The 14,499-nt window shown below is 38.6% G+C and overlaps 1 protein-coding gene across 9 annotated transcripts in view; it reads right to left on the reverse strand.

Annotated features, from left to right (window-relative positions):
• The window catches only part of ARID5B (AT-rich interaction domain 5B), a 189,374-nt gene that overhangs the window by 137,276 nt on the left and 37,599 nt on the right, over positions 1-14,499 (reverse strand). For all 9 annotated transcript variants that reach the window (XM_074002061.1, XM_015456304.4, XM_045361137.3 and 6 more), the window contains one exon: positions 14,226-14,451. In XM_074002061.1, the coding sequence (XP_073858162.1) occupies positions 14,226-14,451 (226 nt within the window). The remainder of the gene's footprint in view (positions 1-14,225; positions 14,452-14,499) is intronic.

The raw sequence follows: 14,499 nt of genomic DNA on the forward strand, positions 1-14,499 counted from the left end.
TTCACTCTTGCTGCCCAGGCTGGAGTGCAATGGCACAATCTTGGCTCACTGCAACTCCCACCTCCCAGGTTCAAGTGATTCTCCTGCCTCAGCCTCCCAAGTAGCTGGGATTACATGCATGCGCCACCATGCCCAGTTAATTTTGTATTTTTAGTGGAGACAGTGTTTCTCCATGTTGGTCAGGCTGGTCTTGAACTCCCAACCTCAGGTGATCCGCCCACCTCAGCCTCCCAAAGAGCTGGGATTACAGGTGTGAGTCACCGCGCCCTGCTGAAATTTATATTTTTAAAAAATCATGTTAAAAACTTCAAAACAACCCCTAGAGAACTGGGATCATGGCTCACTTAACCCTCAATCAATTTCAGTGTCTTATAATAGATAACTCTAGTGTTTGTGAATTAAATAAAATAAAATAACATACTACTGTAATCTCTATCTTGGTATTCTTTTTATGTTGCATCTACTCACTTTGCTTTCTTGAATAAGGGTTTACCTTTCTAATGGAAAGGGGAAAGGAAACTAATATTGTTGACCAAGTGCTCCCACTGTGTGTTGGGTACCCTTATACAGGATCTAATCTAATCTTCCCAAGTCCTGTGAGACAAAACTGAGATGGGTATTGTTAACCCTGATTTACGGATAAGCAATCAAAGCAGAGTGAAAGCTTTTAACGCCATACAGTTTATGGAGCAAGGACTTGAATCCAGGTCCATCTTACTTAGTAAATTTCATGCTGTTTCCGCTACAACATAACTGACTACCGAGGTTTAGTACAGTGGTTAAAAAGAAGCTACCCTAAAATGGCAGCTTCTGTGTTTGCTCATTCTTCCAAATCTTTGATGGGAAACATTAATACAAATCAATGGGAACTAAATGAACATTCTCAATTAAAAAAAAAAAAAAGAAAAGAAACCCACACACAGGCTGCACATGTGAAAAGCCTGTAACTTTAGACACACAGCCATCATGTGATGGTTAATTAGCCAGGTAACTATAGGTTTTTCTCTGCTAGAAAAGTATATGTTTCATCATGCTTTGAACTCTGCCTTATTATCAGCTCTGCTATGAAAACAATGTTTTATTTCTTATTGAGAGAATAGGCCAGGCATGAAGCATTGTTTTTGTAAGGCCTAACAGAAGACTTTCTGTGTGAACCACAGTTGTAGAATGAGTAGTTGGAAAATGGAGAATATCCTCCGCCATGATTAGCAAGCAACCATTTTAAGGGAGGTGAAGATTAAAACGGTGTAATTGCCTAGAATCAAGCAACACTGGATGTTGTACTACAACCACCTTCTTAATAACCTGTCACCTTAGAAAAAGATTACAAACAAGCCGCTAATAAAAAAAAGGTAAGGTGGAACAAGTCCAGTCTGGATTTATTTCCCTGCCTACTTTTGTCACTGCTATGATCCTGAAACATGAAGAAGATTCCCTTGAGAAAGGCATTAATATGTCCCACTATTAAGATGTAAAATGTCCACACACACACACACGTACACACACTTATAATACCATCTACAATCCTCAGGCTAGGAGGCTAGCTTCAAGCATGTTCACATGATCTCTCAATGTGTTTTTCTAGAATGAATGATGAATAGATGACTACTAATTAGACCAAGAATAGTTAGCAACCTAATACCCCAAGTAGCTGCTGCTTCTACAGGGTACCAGTGAAATAGCCCCTCCACTAGAGTGTCTTAGGAAATGCTCTAAAAGAAATCAAATCAACCTTCAAATGCGCATAGGTGTCTCCAGTAGACTAAGAACAGAGAACTCCAGAGATTTCAGGAAAGTCTGATCGTAAAAGCTGCATGTTTACTTAACCTACTAGGTATAGCTTTGATGTCTGAGTGCTAACACTATAGAGTTAAGACTGTTATTGGGAAGATAAGATAAACACATGAAAAAAAGATACTGCATTATATTGGTAGGTATAGAGTAAGGTGATCAATAAGGTGGTAGAGACACTAAATGTGATAAGATAAGAGCTCAATAAAGCAGGGCAATTCCTCTGAGCTGGATGGCTGAGAAGGAGTTCAGAGGCTTAAACTTGTCTTAAACGAAAGGCAGAATTCCCACAGGTAAGAGTCCTAGAAAGGCCATTCCAAGAGTAGAAAGGCATGAGCCACTTAAAACACACTGGAGAGTCTGGAAGGCAGGGGACTGAGTATATGTGGTTAAAGAGAAAGAAGACGGGGCAGTTAGACTAGTTAGGCTAGGGTAGAAGGTTTACGAGAGGAGATAAGGTAGGGGATAGGGGTCTTAACGTTCTGTGTGCACTTTGAACCAGTGATCCCCCGCTACAAATGTATAAAGAAATAGGCATGGCTATGTGCATAGCTACAAGAGTTTCAAAGGAATCAGAAGGAGCTGAAATGCCTAACAATAATTAAAGTATGAAACACCTCTGTAATGAAATATTCAGCAGTCAAAAAAAAAAAAAAAAAAAAAAAACCAGTATAGGATATTTTGCAACATGGGGGCATATTTATAATACCTCTGTACAAAGTTAAGTGGAGGAAGGTAGACTCCCAAACAGTAGATTTTATTTTTAGGAGGAAAAATAATATCTATATAAATTCTCACTGATACATGCATTCATATACATTGGTACATATACGAATACTAACAGCACTTACTTCTGAGTGGGAGGAAAATAGGCAACTTTAATTTTTCTGCATTTTGCTTGTCAGTAGTGCCTATATTTTCTAAAACAAACAAGGATAACATTGGTAGTAACAAAAAATAACAATAATGAAAGCTACCTAATGAAAAAGAGAAGAAAATGGAGGCTGGAAGTTCACTGGATACTCCTGTAACATTTGTATTTTATCCAGTAGGCATGAAGTTTGCAAAGAAACAGGGATCCTAAGTGGAATGCCAATATTTAAAGGTCACAAGTAAAAGATAATAGACATAGTTAAGAATTCAAAAAGCAAGGGGGGCTGTCCAACGAAAGAGAGTTCTGGGCAAGGCGCAGGCTCAGGGTTTTAAGGAAGAAAGAAGCAATATCACTTCATCCAAGTACACCAAATGAAAACACACAGTGAGGCAACTAGGAAAAGCCTGAAATCATCAGCACTATTTGCTCAGCCCCTACTGTGCATGAAGCACTTCATGAAGCCTTTGAAAACCCACTATTATTCCAGTCTGTCCTAAATAAATACATTTATTAAAATAAGCTAGAAGTCCAAACCTCAGCTTTCCTCTGCAGTGACCTGCATAAACTACAGACTTAAACACATAATGTTACAGGAGAAGAGTGAATCTGACATTTAGGAAAGTTAATGTGCTGCAACAGAACTTCAGACTTAAAAGTACTTCAACAGATTAAACAAACTGTTCAAAAGAATCAGTGTCAATACCACCGAGTATTAAGAGTAAATGCCCAAATCAGATACCTGCTCACAGAACGCACCGGCAAAACCACATCAATTTACATGTAGGATATATCTGCTTTGTGTTCCAAGGTGATGCTATCATGATAGCAGCTGTAATAATGGTTCACTGTCAGTAATCATATAGTGGGTAATGAGGTGAGAGGTAGAAGGTAAACAAAAGCATTTTAGAGTCATGATAAAATAAAAGCATCATGCACCTCCAACTGAAAGGGGAACTGCTGAATCAAGCCTCATTCTTATTATTTATTTATTTATTTATTTATTTATTTATTTATTTATGGAGACAGGGTCTCACTGTGTTGCCCAGACTGGAGTGTAGTGGTATCATCTTAGCTCACCGCAACCTTGTTCTACAAACTTCTTTTCAGTTGATGGTCCATCTGGGCATCAGTGATTGTCCTGCCTCAGTCTCCTGAGTAGCTGGGGCTACAGTTGGGCATCACCAAACTCAGCTAATTTTTAAAAATGCTTTGCAGAGACAGGTCTTGCTATGTTGCCCAGGTTCCTCTTGAACTCCTGGCCTCAAGCAATCCTCCCACCTCGGCCTTCCAGAGTGTTGGGGTTATAGGTGTGAGCCACTGTCCCCAGCCAGACCTCATTTTAAAAGCACATCTGAGGTACAGAGTCAATGCTGCATTCTCAAAAGATATTTAAAAGACTGTGGTGGTCAAAGCAAGGTGTGGTTGCTTATGCCTATAATCCCAGCACTTTGGGAAGCCGAGGCGGGCAGATCACGAGGTCAGGAGTTCAAGATCAGCCTGGCCAACATGGTGAAACCCTGTCTCTACTAAAAATACAAAAATTAGCTGGGCGTGGTGGCGCATGTCTGTAATCCCAGCTACTTGGGAGGCTGAGGCAGGAGAATCACTTGAACCCGGGAGGTGGAGGTTGCAGTCAGCCGAGATCACACCACTGAACTCCTACCTGGGTAACAGAGTGAACCTCTGTCTCAAAAAAAAAAAAAAAAAAAAAAATGGTAGATCAGTTGGGTTTGTCCTTCACAATAGACCCACTTATATCACCAAATGCAAACAGAATTACTGGTCCAAGTTTGGCAATCTATCAGTGATAATGAAAATTCATGAGCTTATATAAAGCCAAGGCTGCATAAGACTTGCTTCCAGTCAATCCAAGGTACACAGCAAGAAACTAAAGGCATAGCAAGGAATAGGACCACAACAGAATTTATTCTTTCATCTTTTGATTATCTTCTCATCATATGGCGATCTCCACAGACAGTTCTTTGGGAAATTAACATTTCAAATTAATGAATCTAAAACAAAATTATGAATTGGCTGTCTTATCCATCACAGTCTTTTTTGTGGGGGCATGGGGGGCGGCGGACAAAGTTTCACTCTTGTTGCCCAGGCTGGAGTGCAATGGCACAATCTCGACTCACTGAAACCTCCGCCTCCCCGGTTCAAGTGATTCTCCTGCCTCGGCCTCCCAAGTAGCTGGGATTATGGATGTGTGCTACCATGTCCATCTAATTTTGTATTTTTAGTAGGAATGGGGATTTACTATGTTGGTCAGGCTGGACTCAAGCTCTTGACCTCAAGTGGTCCACCTGCCTTGGCCTCCCAAAGTGCTGGGATTACCGGCATGAGCCACTGTGCCCACTCTCCATCATGATCTTTTATCATAGATATGGCTGTAAAAAAACAAAATGCCAGAAAAAAATAGACAAAACAAAACAAAAACAAGAACAGCTTAAGTCCAGGAGAACAACATGATTAAACTATCACATACGATAATTTAGGGAAGACTTGTCAGTTTTTATATTATTTGGTTGGAATAGCTTAAACAAACTCTCAAACACCAAGCTGGTCTTCAACTATAGACCGTTAGTGAGGCAAAAAATCAATTTGGGCGAGCCCTATCCTAAATACTAGAGTAAACAACTACAGGAACTACAGAAGCTCAGAAGGCACAACATTGATATTGAGCCACAGTAGCTGCCATATTAATTAACAATGATGTTCATTAGATACTAGTCTACACTTAATATTACTGTGTATAAAAACAAACAAACAGGTACCTAAACTTCAGGGAGTGTAGTGGCAGAATATTTTCCCCCTTTTTGCTCTTACGTATAGAATGGTCAAGGCCATACAGCTATAGAGAAGAGTCCAGTAGTTTTGCTAATGTCATGTCGTATCTGGAGGACGCCAAGCCAGCTCCTTAGAGTTCTGGTCACGCATAATGGATCACTGGGGACTTTCTCTAGAATCTACTCCTACTCTGGCTCTAGGATTCTTAGTAAAAATGAGCTCCTGCAATATAAATGAGTTAAATGGTATTAAAAAATCACCTCGGCCGGGCATGGTGGCTCACACCTGTAATCCCAGCACTTTGGGAGGCCAAGGCGGGCATATCATGAGGTCAGGACATCAAGGGCATCCTGGCCAACACGGTAAAGCCCTGTCTCTACTAAAATACAAAAAAAAATTAGCCAGACATGGTGGTGCGTGCCTGTAGTCCTAGCTACTTGGGAGGCTGAGGCAGGGAAATCGCTTGAACCCAGGAGACGGAGGCTGCAGTGAGCCAACTCCAACCTGGTGACAGAGCAAAACTCCATCTCAGAAAAAAACAAAAACAAACAAACAAAAAAAATCACCTAAAGTGTATCCTAAGATGAGTAACTGTGATGGTGAGGGATTCTGAAAGCACATCTTAGGGAAGAACTGAAAAGAGAGGACTGAAGACTGTTAGAAGGAAAAAGAGGAGAAAACAAGGTTCATGAAGGCCCCTTGGAGCCTGACAATTCTATAGAGTTTCAGAAAAGCGTGAGTTTACCTTTTTCATACATTGTATCCTAGAGGTAAATACTGGTAGCCTGGATACTAAAAATAGCACAGAAAGTTCCAATATCACTTTTTTTCTACTTCTGCCCTGACATCTCCAAATGGAAACGTAAGAATAAATTCCAAAATTCTACAAACTTCTTTTCAGTTGATGGTCCATCTTCAGTCTGTCATCAAAAGAAGAAATGAACCTGGAATTCTAAGAATCTTTCGTGGCTGCAGGAAACACTAGAAAATCCTCAGGTCAACAGAAATTCCAAATGAAAGGGTTTTAACTTGGATTGTGCCTTCATGAGTGATGGCAGTATAAGTACCTGGGCAGCAGTATCAATGACCAGCTGTTGACTGGCTCAGACTCGGTTAGATTTCACAAAGACCACTTTTCTAGCAGGAAAAGCTGAGATGGTTGATTGTAGACAGCATAAATGAATGTTACTTATTTGAGCCACTTTTACTCACTCATTCTTCCACTATTGCGGGGCATTATTCAACTATATGATTAGATGGTCAAGCCAAAATTTAAATTTCAAATGAAATGAATAATCTTATTACTTGTGTGTTACAACTATATGTATTCCTAGTTTCTTAGAAAACATACTGGATTGGACACAGTGGCTCATGCCTGTCATCCCAGCACTTTGGGAGGCCAAGGCGGATGATCACTTGAGTTTACGAGTTTGTGACCAGCCTGGCCAACATCGTGAAACCCCATATCTACTGAAAAAATACAAAAATTAGCTGGGCACGGTGGCGGGCACCTGTAATCCCAGCTACTTGCGAGGCTGAGGCAGGAGAATTGCTTGAACCCAGGAAGTGGACGTTGCAGTGAGCCAAGATCGCACCACTGCACTCCAGCGTGGGCAAGAGAGAGAGACCCTGCTGTCTCAAAAAAAAAAAAAAAAAAAAAGGAAGGAAGTTAGGAAGGAAGGAAAGAAAGAAGATATACTGGTAATAAGCTGTTCGAAAACTTTGAATGTCTTGGATGCAGATTCTTGTACCCCATTTAAAGGTCCTTTGGTTTGTCATGAGAGGCATGTGGGCACTTGGAGAGTATCTCCTCCACTGTTAATTGTGCTATGATGAAATTCTTTAAAGAATGCATGGTTAACACAACAATATTGTCAGAGAGAAAATCCTTTGGAAAGTATCTTTACAAATCTTTGAAAAGTCTTGTATGTAATCAGTTTCTATGTTGAACTTAAGGATACTATAAAGGCCAATTTTTTTTTTTTTTTTTTTGAGACAGAGTCTCACTCTGTTGCCCAGGCTGGAGTGCAGTGGTGTGATCTCTGCTCACCACAACCTCCGCCTCCCAGGTTCAAGTGGTTCTCCTGCCTCAGCCTCCCGAGTAGCTGGGACTACAGTCGCATGCTACCATGCCTGGCTAATTTTTATATTTTTAGTAAAGATGGTGTTTCACTATGTTGTCCAGGCTAGTCTTGAACCCCTGACCTTGTGATCCACCCACCTTGGCCTCCCAAAGTGTTGGGATTACAGACGTGAGCCACTGCGCCCGGCCCAAATTCGTTTTAGTTAGGAGGTTGTTCTGTAAGGGTTCTTCATGATATTCATGAATAGCATAGTGCAACAATATATTATTTAAGAAACTTCTCAAGTTGCAGTGTTAAGAAAAATACTAGAGTTAGGCCAGCAATGCAAGCAACAAATACCTTCAAAAGACTCTTTAATATACATACAAAATTTAAATCTAGAAAGGAAGGAAGGATTGTCCCAGTAAGAAGGATGTCTTCCAATCCTAATAAATTCATTAGCAGTGAAAAGTCTCTATGACAAAATGTCAGCATTTAGCATGCTTTTTACAGACATCTATACTGTTTTCTTCCACAAAAAGTGAGAATCCTTCCCATGTCCACATCTCAGGAAGCTGCTTGACATACCAAACTCAAAAGTGATCTGAAACAACCATTTGCAATACAAGGCCTCCAGAAGCTCCAAGCAAAAACTACAGCTAATTTTTAACTAAGAGTATTTGAGCGGTCCCATACAACTGGCCACTTATGGCTCAGCTTATTTTGACAGAATTTTCAGGAGATAAAAGTTTGTAAAATATGAATATATATTAATATATGAATAAATATATAAAATGTTTATGTTATATAATAGATATTACATACATTTATTATTTGAAATAAATATATATTAAAATAATAGTCATATATAATATGTATTTATATATGTACATATAAACAAGCAAAAACCTGAAGGACTCTTTTTTTTTTTTTTTTTCTTCGAGACGGAGTCTTGCTCTGTCGCCCAGGCTGGAGGGCAGTGGCTGGATCTCAGCTCACTGCAAACTCCGCCTCCCGGGTTCACGCCATTCTCCTGCCTCAGCCTCCCGAGTAGCTGGGACTACAGGCGCCCGCCACCTCGCCCGGCTAGTTTTTTTGTATTTTTTAGTAGAGACAGGGTTTCACCGTGTTAGCCAGGATGGTCTCGATCTCCTGACCTCGTGATCCGCCCGTCTCGGCCTCCCAAAGTGCTGGGATTACAGGCTTGAGCCACCGCGCCCGGCCCTGAAGGACTTTTATAATAGTTTTCTATTGAGGGGGACAATCATGAGAGTAAGCCCTATTCTAAATCACTAGAATGCGTGTGTGATTAGGGAAATTCAAAATGGACAAATAAGCCAACCTTGTCCCACACGGCTCCCTATCATACAGAACCTGCTTCTGATAATAACTATGTAGTAATAATACCACTTTAGACTTCAATATCACAAATGTTTCCACAGATATTAACTAATTTGTTCTCAGTTGGTCTTCTCAAAAATCCAACGAGAAACAGCCAGGTACACATTATTGCCCATTTTAGACAAAAGAAAGCTGAATGTATAAACAATATATCATTTAAGAAACTTCTCAAGTTGCAGTGTTATGGAAAATGGCAGAGTGAAACCAGCAATCCAAGGTAACATATAAACAACAAATACCTTCCAAAGACTCTTTAATATACACATAAAATTTAAATCTACTTTGAGCCATTTGGTTGAACAGTTGCATTCTTTTCAAGTTACTTTAGAGTTGTATAATAATATTTTACTTTATCTCTGCAGCAATGATCTGAGTACAGATATTTTATTTTTTACCTTTGAAAATCTCATTGTATTTTATCATTTTTTGTGGCTGAGAATTAAGAATTCATTGCTCTCATTAATATAATAAAAGTTATTTTTCTTCACTGAAAAAACAAACAAAAATATACACATAAAATTTAAATCTAGAAAGGAAGGAAGGATTGTTCCAGTAAGAAGTATGTCTTCAAATCCTAATAAATTCATGAGAGCGCTCAGGTGAAAAATCATACAGTGACTCTTCCAGTGGTGACAGATCTACAGGTACAGCCAAGATTCTCCTGACAGCCCACCCTCTGCTCTTTTAACCCTACCATGCTGTTGATTCCCAAAAAGTACAGTGAAAGTCCCAGCAACAGAAAAAAGGGGGAAGCTACTCTTTCTCAATTTGAAGGGACAGATTTAGAAACAGAAATTGAACTGAGGGAACCCCCATCATTAAATTCAGCCAAACCCCCACACATAATCTTTGGGTCTTTTTTTCTTGATTTCAGCTCAGACTCCTCTATCTTTTCTTTCTTTTCCTAAAGACACATTTGGAGATGAAACCATTCATAACTGCCCATCCACAGACAGTTTGTGGCAGCATAATTGACAATGAGTCTGCTGCAAAAAAATGAAAATGCTGTTTTAATAACCTTGGCCTAAAATACATTCTGTTGTATGCCTCAAAGGGCTTCAATAAAAAGTCAACCTGTAGAGACATATTTTCTTGGCTTAAACAACAATCCAAAGCATATAAATGTAGTCCAACTATAATGACATATTTATAGGCCAATAAAGCTTACACTGCAGCTTTCATACTTCGCTTAAAGGAACTCTGTAAGAATCAGTGTTACATAAAATAATTTGATTTTTTTTCAAACTATAGCCCAAGGAATAAAAAATGCAAGTTTGCTATGCTTAACTGATAGTGTTTATATTTCTTACTTGCTAAAAATTTTGTAAAACAAAATAATTCTTCATTTGACTACTTTCAACTGCCATACCAAATATGGGTATCAAGTCCACTTTATTATAAAAGCTAAGTACTGTAATTCTAAAGACAAAAATAAATAACTAGAGGCTTGTGTGGTGAATGATTTAATCAACCCAATTCTTCTGGAAAAACAGGTTCTTGTGTTCATTATGCTTATGAATAATACATTCCTTAACCCTCCTATTTTAACATAGTTATTTTTCTTTTTTTTTTTTTATAAACTTCAGTATGAAACAGTCTGAAAGAAGGTAAAATATCTCACTGAGTAAAGTCATAATTTGCATTGGTTTCATATTGAACTTTCTTTCTTTGAAAAGGACAAAGAGGAGGGAAGAGAATGAATGCACTTTGCCACATCTCAGAAGTGTTTTTTAAGATTATTAGTTTTTCCACTATCCAGATCTGTAGTTTTAGTCATCAACCATTAAGAGTCTTAAAACGAAAACTCTAGAGAGTTTTAAAAAGCAGAAAGATGACATCCTCAAATATTGTCTAAATGTGCTCCCTCAAGGGGGAAGGGAATAAAAAAAAATGAAAGAGTTGTGATTTGAATCAGAGCATTTATTGGAAGCTGCCATGTGGGGCAGAGTTTCTCTTTGTGGAGTATTAATTTGTTGGCAGACACACATTTGTGAGAACATTCTTGTTTTTTTTTTACTATTCAGAGAGAGACAGGAAGTGACACAAACTGGGATTAAAGGGAACTTATTCTACCTAAACACTGAGCAAGAAAAGTTATTTAATTAGCTTTTATATTTTAAAATCCCTTCTCTAAGAACCAATCTAATTATTTTGTTATTATTGATGTTTTAACACTATGAAGTAACTCAGTTAAAAAACAATAACATGTTGGAGTTTTACTTTATCCATAGAAAGGTGAGATCTTTCTGTTCTTTGCTTACTTCCACCAGAAAAAAGGGGGGGTCTCAAATAATCTCACAGTTCATCTTCTTTCTTTGGTAAGAACAATGAGGAGTTGGAAGGGTTCTACAGAAGGAAAAACCTAATAAGTGTGTGAATTTCCATTAACAATGTGGTATTGGAGGTGGTTTCAGTGTGACCAACAGAAATGATAAGAAAACCACTGTGGAGAAAGAAAAGTACAGACAACAAATATTTTGATGTTATAGACAGAGAAAGGAAGAGGCTGAAAAGAAAGTTGTGGGGAAAGGAATGTGTAAAGAAAATGACACCCCCTATCTCTTCAATATAAATCCTGACAATGTAGACTTACCAACCTTAGATCAGGCAGATAATGGAAACTCATTACATTAAGGAAAGTTTTTGTTTCTCTTTCCACATTATTACAACACAGTGTGCATTCCAATTACAAAAGCTATTTGTCTCAAATTCCTCACAGTTCAACTGAGTAGAATTTCAAGGCCCTAAATTCTATCCTTAAAGGGGTATTTTACATTAAAAATTTTTTAAGTACATGGTGTTTCTTGTTCCCCAGGGGAGAGCCTCCCAATCAACTCTCCTGTTGATTATTTTCCCTTCTTCAGCACTGATCATAAAGCTGTCTCCAAAATGAGACCAAAACAAACAAACCAACAAAATCAGAGTCAACCTAAGAACCCCGCTTTTTTAGACAGAGTCTCGCTGTTGTCGCCTGGACTGCAGTGCAATGGTGCGATGATTTCGTCTCAGTGCAACCTCTGCCTCCCAGGTTCCAGCAATTCTCCTGCCTCAGCCTCCCAAGTAGCTGAGATTACAGGCCTCTGCCACCATGCGCGACCAATTTTTGTATTTTTAGTAGAGAAGGGGTTTCACCATGTTGGCCAGGCTGGTCTCGAACTCCTGACCTCAGATGATCCACCCGCCTCAGCCTCCCAAAGTGCTGGGATTACAGGCGTGAGCCACCGCACCCGTCCTGGAACCTTTTTATCAATACACATTCCTTGGCCTTTCCTTAGTCCTACTGAATGAAGAATCTAGAGAAGCTGGACTCAGTAATCAGTACTGTTTTTTAAATTTCTTTCATGAGTCTAATGAGCAACTAGATTTAAAAACCACTCATCTAGATTTTCCAGGTCAAACCACCTGCAAGTACTGTGACCACTATAAACCAATTTCTTCTGGAATCAATTGCAAAAAGATAGAATATGGACCTTCTTTTTTTTAGAATCCAGGAGGATCAACCTCTTAATTCTTTGGGTGGAATTAAGAAGTTAGACTTATTTTCCTGTTCATTAATAAATTATCCATTTTAAACACAATTTTAAACATAAACCTTGCTATAAATACTCTTGTTTATATGTGTGACATCAAGCTTAACCATCTACACATCCTTTTGTCCCCTGTGGGTTTCCTGTTTAACTTTTTATTAGTAACAGTATATTCCATAACACACACACAAAATTAAACAAACAAAAGAAAGGTTTTAATGTTAAGGAAAACATAAGACAACGGCAATACAACTTGGATCATACATTAGGAAAGTAACACAACAGATGTATTATTCAGCATTATCGCAAGTCATAAGACGAGTCATTGTGTGTTCACAAAACTGGGGGGTGTAACGTATATATAGGAAGACTATTAAAAAACTCTTTGGCTTTAGAAGGAAAACCACTAGCTTAATAATTTTCTCTAAATGTGCACGTGACAATCAGGCTGCCATATCCAAAATGTTCCTGTCTGACATCAACCAAAAGATGCCAGGAAACTGTTGATAGTTAAACTCAAACTGCAAGAAAATATTAATGCTATTCCCAAAACACAGCACAGCTCATCACAAACCAGAGTCACATGAAAGCCACAGTCAGTTACTGGTGTTATTCAGTCTCTTTATGCCAATTAAAATAAATTGCCTAGGTTTGTTGTAATAGTTAAGTTCTGGGTTTAAAAAAAAAAACAGGAAGCTGTCACATTAAGGCATAAAATAGGACTGCAAAAATCAGCATTGTGCGCAAATGAAAGAAAAAGATGCCTTAATATGTTAAAGCGCAGTTCCTCTTTGCCTAAAGAGGAAATAACTAGTCTAAATCAGAGGTCAACAATTTTCGTCTTGAGCAATGCTAGGAGAGTAAATCAGTGAATGACATGGGAATACAAACAGAAGGGAAAAAAAGCAATGAAAGGACACAAAATGTCACTGGAGAAGAAAGTGTTAAGAAAAAGCAATATAACTAATTATGGAGCCCCTCGTTTATGCCAGTCAATGTGCTCTACCCTTTCTATCTCACATCTCACAATAACCCTGTAAAGTTTCCCTATTTTTTAGATGGGGAAACTGAGGCTTATAAGTTAAATTATTTGCCTTAGGCTACACAGCTAAGTAAGCAGCAGAGTTAGTATGCAAACACCAACCAGCGTAACTACTCCACAGTCCAAGTTCTCTTTTAAACTTACAGTGGAAGAGGGAAGGAAGCAAAAAAAAAAAAATATATATATATATATATATGCAAAAAAAAAAAAATATATATATATATAGATGGTACCACTGAACGCTAAAGGATCAAGCAAACCTATGCCATTGGTTGCCAACCAGTGGATCCCCTGGCTTGACATTGTTTTCTTGCTCCACATTGAGGAAGTCATCTCTTTTCCTCAGTTTGTTTTCCACTCAATGTAAAACATGAAATTGGGACATGGTGTTAATAGATGTCATACTACATACTTATAGCAAGTATATAAACGCTTTATTAATTAAATTTCAGGTGCTATAATCAAATCGTCTGCCTTGACATCACACTGAAAGTTGTTCAGAACCACTGTATCACCCCAGAGCAAGGATCCACACATAAATGGTCCTGTGATCCAACAGGTAACACTCATTCCTTACCCATCCAGTCATTTCTCCATCCATATTCTTAGGCCCCTTTGAGGTTAAAGAAATTTTAAATATATTTATATACAAATGATAGCATTTCCAGAAAAATCTACAACCGAAAAGTTACTATATATGCCCACACATTAGATTTAAAAGTACGAGTCATATTTACCAAGGTCTGCCTTCTCCTTGAGAACATCTTTGAAGTTGAGTCCACTGTTTAGGGTTGACTGCCTGTACTTCAGCAGAGCTTCCTTCTGTCCATTCCTTCCCAAGGCCTCAGTTTTCACGGGTCCAGCGTGGAGGCCACATCTCCACTTGGAGAAATCAGAATGTACCCACTTGACCAGGTCTTCAAGCTTCACAATCACCTTTTCGGAAACAGCAATGACTTCATCCTACAAGAGGTGGTTGGGGAAGAACAAAAAACGGTTATTTATAGGTTT

Source organism: Macaca fascicularis, chromosome 9, assembly GCF_037993035.2.
Source record: "Macaca fascicularis isolate 582-1 chromosome 9, T2T-MFA8v1.1".
Classification (NCBI taxonomy): domain Eukaryota; kingdom Metazoa; phylum Chordata; class Mammalia; order Primates; family Cercopithecidae; genus Macaca; species Macaca fascicularis.